General features: G+C 39.4%; 1 protein-coding gene across 1 annotated transcript; it reads right to left on the bottom strand.

The window, feature by feature from the left end:
- Window positions 1-2021: 2021 nt before the first annotated feature.
- LOC111599681 (trypsin beta-like) lies at window positions 2022-3014 on the bottom strand. The gene has a single exon (XM_023315387.2). The coding sequence runs from the start codon at window positions 2954-2956 to the stop codon at window positions 2135-2137; it is 822 nt and encodes a 273-aa protein (XP_023171155.2). The 5' UTR covers window positions 2957-3014; the 3' UTR covers window positions 2022-2134.
- Between the last annotated feature and the right edge of the window lie 4115 nt (window positions 3015-7129).

Genomic DNA, 7129 nt, shown 5'->3' with positions numbered 1-7129 from the left:
GGTCAATTTGCTAAGCTGGCTTAAAGAGTTTGACTTCTCACAGCGCAGTTTGTTAGATCTAAGCCGCGTGATGACGAGGCGGTTACAAATTTCTCACTCATTATAACCAGACAAATATATTTAAATCTTAATATACATCTAATGGAACTAATAGAACTGTATTGTAAAAAATAAAATATTGTTTGCCAAGTCTAAATGCATTTAAACACATTCAAAAACATTACTACAATTAGGCGCTTGTTCTTTGTTTCGGTTTCGGTTTCGGTTTGAAAGACCACTTTTGGCCTTAATAGATGCCCATTTGTAACAGAGTATGAAGTTAGCTGCATTTTATACACATTTGTGAATCTTTATATCGAGTGGGTGTAAAAACATAGTTCAGCTTTTACTGCCTGTGGATTTATTGAGAATTAAGCAGTCAGTCAGTTGCCGCGTCTGTCGGGTAAGAAGGTGAAATCAGGTCAAATCGAACTGGATGAATCTCCATGCTAAGTATCTGTAAAGTACGCTGCCTTTGACGGAGCCTTTCAAATCAAATATCAGAATCTAATGGGCTTTATGAGTTTTTGGCTATGTGGAAAATTATGCTCTATGCTTTAGTCCTTTGACAACAATTGCATTTGGTGCGATGCCACAGTTCTTTGTGCGAAATGGCAATGCAATTGGAAATGGGTATGGGATTTGAATTTGGGGCTTGTAAACGCAGTCGAATTGGGATACGATTCAGTGTGGGTATGCTTAACCAACTGCTTGGCATGTAAACATTGTTGCAGTTGCTTCTGCGGCTTTCGCCTGCTGCTGTTGCTGCTGCTGCTGCTGCTTGGCTTTGCGCCCGCAATTTATGAAGTTGCAGCCGTAATGCGCTTTTAACCTGCAGCAACCAAATGCTCGGTGGAAGCGGTCGGCAGATGGTAGCTGGCAGCTCTTATTATGCCAAGCACGTGGGCCAAAACTAAACAGAGCTGCACACACACACCAGAGGCATAAATAGCCCCCCTCCACCTATGGTATCTTTGGGGGGAGCAAGAAGCATAAAATGTTACATGAGCTCCGCATGTGCCGTGCGCAATAAATACGCGATGGCGCCCGCCCGGAAGGAGCATGCCTGAGGGGGCTGTGGCTGATGGGGGCACTGTCAAATCGCATGGTCAAGTAGTTGGAGCTGTTTAAAATTGCGAATGCAAACCAAAACACACAGACACATACACTTCCACCACGTAAATAACAAACATGAATTGGCTTGTTCTGCTTGGGGTTGGGGTTTTGGGTTTGGTTTTTGCTGCAAGCATGCCCGAAAGCCTTTTCAGTCTTCGATCATTGAGTTCAAGTCCATTGACTTAAGTTTCATGGTCACAGTTACAATACTGCAAGACGCCAGGGAAACAAATTAAGGAAGAATTTAATGCTATATACAATGACCCTATGACCCCACTCAGGCACACGCTTTACCTAGTTACTACAGTCAGCAATAGAGTTCAATCAGTCATGTATGAGAAATAAGTTCTTTTTAGATTTTTAACTTCTATTGATATGAATTATGAATCAACGCAGCTGACTGCGCAACACTCGATGCTTACCACGTCTAAATGGAATGAGCGTATACTTAATATGGCCATTTCAGTAGGCGAGGTAGCATTGATCTATCTGTGATATGTACCATTTTTGCTCAAAAAGTTATGCTACAAACTACGAAGTATACTTAGAAATTCTTTAAAATACTAATTAAAGTAAATGCAAAGCTAACTGACTAGCTTCAAAAACGTAACCGATATTATTTAGTTACAAAAGCTTGCCAACGTTTCTTGAAGAATAACCTATAATGGAGTAATGCACGGCTGTTCACATATTGCTTTCGGGGTATCGGCTAGTCAATAGTTGCTTTCTGAACTAGTATCACTGTAGTTATTTAAGCATACCCAAGTTTTTGCCGAGCTTGGTGGATCGAATCTTTTAATATACACATAAATGAGGTGTACCATAGCTTTTGAATACATGTCATGCCCCCATTTCTAGGGATATAAAAACACAAATATATTTTAATGTTGGTAAGTTGAACTTTAGCAAACACATAAATCGATGATACAGATCATGAAAATAAAATACGATCATATATAAGACTTTCAGATAAATGAAATTAATTTTTCAACTCATTTGTCGTGGATTTTGCTGTCGTACTTCTTTTTCTAGTTCTCAATTGTTTTTGTATCCAGTCCTTATAGTATGAGACATCGGTATAAACTCCTGGATATTCCATTCTAGCACATCCGATGCCCCATGAAACAATACCAGCTAGTTTTCCATATGCCACTAGCGGGCCGCCAGAATCCCCTTGGCAGGCATCTGTTGCAATGTCGGCGGCAGCACAGAGCGTGCCTTCTGTAAGTACTTTAGGATGTTTGCTATATCCGGAATCACTGCAGAAGTTGCGATTCATTATCTTCAGTTCCGTATATTGCAAGTTATTTGAAATTAAGTCGGTGCCCTCTTTCATAACACCCCAGCCTGAAACAAAAGCAAAGGATCCATGTGGAGGCGCTTCGTTTGCTATTGGAATCGATTTGATGGCACGACTAAACTGAAGTGGCGTAGTTAAATGCAAAATGGCGATGTCGTTTTGGATAGGACTCACAGTAAACTGAGGATGCAGCGTAACTTTTTTTACCTTAACGAGCTGTCCTGAAGTCTTCCAAAACGTAGATCCTGCGCGAATACTTAATTGTTTGCCATTAAACTGCTGCACACAATGTGCGGCAGTTGCAATTACAGTTGAGCTCAAAATAGAGCCGCCACAAACGTGTCTGTTATAATATTGTAATGAAACTTGCCAAGGTGCCTGTTCAATATGAATGGATTTTCCGTTCACAATGCGTACATGTGACCGATTGTGGTGGGACGCAGTCATCTCATCTGCTATATAGAGTAGGAGGATGATAACTAAGCCCCAGTTGATCATCATCTTGTGGCTAAAGTTGAAGTGTCGCCTCTGGCCACTTCTGAAAGACTTGGAAATTGGAGCAGACCTTAAAATAGTTTTAAATTGATCTTAAACCTATTTAGTTCTGATACATTAGTCGTGCTATTTTACATTATAAGCATAGCTGATTCAAATGCTAGTTGGAATTAAGATCCAACCCTTACACATACTTATAAATCTTTCAGCTATCACAGAATACACAGATATATAATATTGATTCCGACAGTTCTGATAGAGTTCGGTACGCCCATCAGATTGTGTTTAAAGTGCTTTTTAGACTTTTTTGAAAGGATTTAGACAGGCATACCTATATATACACGCCTCTGCTATTTTTCACAAAGCTATTATACCCTGCTTTTCCATGTTCAAGGGATTGAGGGTATAAAAAGTCTTTGGTCAATAAGTTCGAGTCCGATGACTCGAATTTCTAGGCAATGATTAAAATTAAGCAAAACCCCAAAAAAACGCAATGAAACTGAGGAACTGAAAATAAAATGGGAAAATGTTTTGAGCCCGAGACTAGGCACGAATATTTTGACAAAAGCAAATATTTATCGACTCGATGCTCGTTGGCCTTTGCATGCGATTAAGTGAGAGACACACACACTCACACGCAGGCGCCCATATGGGGGGCACTAGGGGCGGCCGGTCTTAGAGGCATCTAAAGTGCAGGGTGAAGGCAGAGTTAGAAAGTCAAAGTCAAAGTTGTTTGTTTGCTTGTTTGCAGCCGTTTTTGTGCAGCGCTCACTCACAAACATGCGAGCATATTCGTTCCTGCAGGCAGTTGGGGAATCGATTTTGTTTTCTTATTCCCACAAGAAACAATTTTTGTTGGTTAAATCAATTAAATTGTCACATTTGAATAATAAAGTTATTAGGCATATTTGAGTTTTTTAATAGTGCAAGTTTAACAATAATTAATAATTAATAATTTAGTTAATATATATTAGGTTTTTATTGAATTGGTAATCATGAGGCTTTAGTTTAGTTTTATATTGAGTAATGTCTCATTGGATTCTCGAATAAGTATATACATTTATTAGGAATTAGTAATTGTAAAAGGCTCCAAAAGAATTCTTCACTTCATGGACTGATAGTTAAACGAATATATTATAAAATACATTTTAAGATTTATTTAAAAGTTATTAAATTATATTTTATATTTTTAACAATCTGATGATGTGAATAGTTAACACTTGAAGCATGCTATAAATTTCTTAAAACAAAAGAATTTTGGAATTGGAATGAGTCAAAAACAGAGGAAAGTTGCTGTCAAGCCGCATCCATCAATATTTAAATTTTTGTAGAATATTTGAAATTCCTTGTGGTCACACTGGATTGGTGTTGCTGCTGTTGTTGTTGTTGTTGCTGTTTTCCACACTGAGATCGAGTGAAGTGCAAGGCACACGCTTGGACGAGTGTGCAAAAACCCAATAACCCAAAGCTCAAGGTGACAATGATGAAGACGACGACGAGGACGACGTTGAGGAGGTTAAGGACGAGCAAGTTGTGCAAAAAGGATGCAAGTCAGTCAGGCAGGCAGTCAGGCAGTCAGGCAGTCAGGCAGTCAGGCAGTCAGTGCGTCAGAGGTAACATGGTCCCTCTATGACTTATATGTGTGCTTCTGCTTGTTTGTTTGCCCTTGTTGATGTTGCCTTATTATATTTCTAAGGCATGAGTCGCATGTGGCACAAAGCGCTCTGTGGCAGCCTTTTCATTGTTAGACAATGGGACGAGTCAGGGCAAAATGAAAGGTTGGGCAGGGGTGCTTTAGGGTCTCTATGCGAGGCACAGTAAGCTATTCATTTTTGATATAGTTACTTGTTTGCCAAGCCCTTTGGCGGCATGAGTGCATAAGTCCAGGTTCTTGCTGCAACACTTTTACATCTCTTTATTTTTATCTTTGTACCCTAACCAAATGGGGATTCAGCAGCCAGAACGAAGCTTGGCCGACCCTATAATGGATACATATTCGTGACCGTCAATTATACGTGCTTATATCAAATAATCATTAACAATTAGCAACAATCAACAGTGGCAATTAGCGCCAATTTCTGTGCTCATTTATATTATTACTATATTTGATATATGTGTGTAAATTCTCTAAATGTAAAGCACAATCAGATTTGGATTTAATAGTTATGGAATGACGGAGTTGCTAGGGGCTGTTAGTAACTGTTATGGGATATTGCGGAAGCTGAGGTTCGTCGTCCCCCATTAAATATTTAATTTAATTGTGATGAGGCAAGTTCAAGTCGTAAGGGAGGGAATTTACTTTGTTATTAATTAACATTTATAAGGCATTTAAAGTTTACATTTTGCATGCTTAAATAAATATTTTTTTGTTCGTGTATGCATAGATAAAGCTATGAAGTATGTTTCAAAATAGAAACTCGGGGTATCTCATAGTCGGGCACTGCCAAACAGAGTGTTCTCACTAGTTTGCAGTTGTGTTTGCCATATATTTTTTCCTTCTTTACTCGTTTTTTATTTGGAGGTCACATTGTGCTCACATGCCCACATGCAGTTGAATAAATTTGTACAATGTCACGGCAATTATGTAAAACAGCGCCATTAGTGCAAAGATTTTCACCTCGAGCAATTTCTCCTGTGACGAAACGGTGCGGCTGGACAACAGCCGTCACGACTTAAACACGTCAGCGGGGCAGCAGCCAGTAGGTGTTCTTGACTGACTGACTGACTGACTGACTGACTGACTGAGTGAGTGACTAGCTGGCTGACATGGCTGCATTTGTTGAAATTTATGAGGCATGATGTTGCCTGCAAGGACAATGCCACTGTGTGTGTGCGTGTGCTTGTGCATGTTGATGATGTTGCCATAGCTGTTGAAGCTGTGTTGCCGGTGAATTATTTATGCCAGGCTTGACATTTACTTAGGCAACGTTGTCGCCCGGCCAAGCAACGCAATTTACTGTTGCATATTTTTATTGCATACTTTCGGGCGCATTTACTATTTATTAATTGCACTAGTGGCGAAAATTGTTTCGACACCATCGCTTCGCTTGACATATAGAATGGTATATGGGCCATATTAAAGTTAGCCTCGATATTGTGTTTTCGAAAACGTTAAACGCAGCTCTTGCGTCAGCTGCATTGCTTTAATTTCGTTTTAAATATTCATAATTCAATTTTGACTTGGTTTTTCGTAGAAGTTTCGTGGCCAGTCAACGCTGTAAGCTTTTCTTGTCGTTGTTGTTGTTCTTGTTGTTATTTTGAAGTTGTTGCAACTTGTGTTGTATTCCTCTTGGTTTACGTTATTAATGAGCGAAAGTAGAAATGCATGCCACGCAGCCAAACAGAGACGGCAACGCCACAGAAATGAAGCAGCCATTAAGTACAAACCGAGAGGCAGCTTAATAGATATATTTAGTAAACCGCATACGGACAGCAAGATGAGCTACAGCTTTGGCATTAATAATATATTTGATTACGAATTATATTTTAAGGCAGTTGTGAAACTTAAATTGTTTAAATACATGCAATATTTGCCTAAACTATAAATTGGAGTACAAATAAAAATTCTACCAAAATAAATTGAAGTTAAAGTCAACAATGATAACAATTTGAAAAAGAACAATATATCATTTAACAGTATTAAATTGAAATATTCATTGAATATTACAAAACAAAACACAAATTATATAATAGAAAAAAGTAAGCTAAGAATCTAGCAACTTCATTGGCGGCAATTAGATTAAAATCCTTCAAGTTATCTGCGATCAAAAATATTATTCTTAAAGATTAACTGGCAGAAGAGTTGGCGAAACTATATTCAGAAATTTGTAGGTGCTTCGCGACTTAACCACAGCTAGCCTGCAGCTACAGAAAGCGGCAGTCGGGGGTCGGGAGTCTGGGTTACGCATAGTCCAGTTCTGGAGCAAGCCGCCGGCTTGGCAGCAGCAACATCATCAGCGGCAGCGCGTTTCTTGAATGCAACGAAAACAAAGCAGAGTAATAATTTCCAAAGTTCTGACGGTGCCTTCACTATCTGCCGGACGAGCAACGTCCAGGACTTCTTCCCGCCTGGCCCGCCCCTCTATTGCCAGGCTGCACTTTTGCTTTGGTCGGCTGTGATGCACTTAAATATGTATACTCTGTATTTTAATATGGCCGCGTGGCCATTACTTTGTGCTA

Source organism: Drosophila hydei, unplaced genomic scaffold (genome assembly GCF_003285905.1).
Source record: "Drosophila hydei strain 15085-1641.00,03,60 unplaced genomic scaffold, DhydRS2 tig00000060-arrow-pilon, whole genome shotgun sequence".
NCBI lineage: Eukaryota > Metazoa > Arthropoda > Insecta > Diptera > Drosophilidae > Drosophila > Drosophila hydei.
Note: the sequence above shows the minus strand (reverse complement) of the source record. Positions and strands in the feature narration are given on the sequence as shown.

Bases quoted from the DNA above. Each gene is read 5' to 3' on its own strand.
- LOC111599681 (XM_023315387.2), bottom strand. From the start codon at position 2,956: ATGATGATCAACTGGGGCTTAGTTATCATCCTCCTACTCTATATAGCA.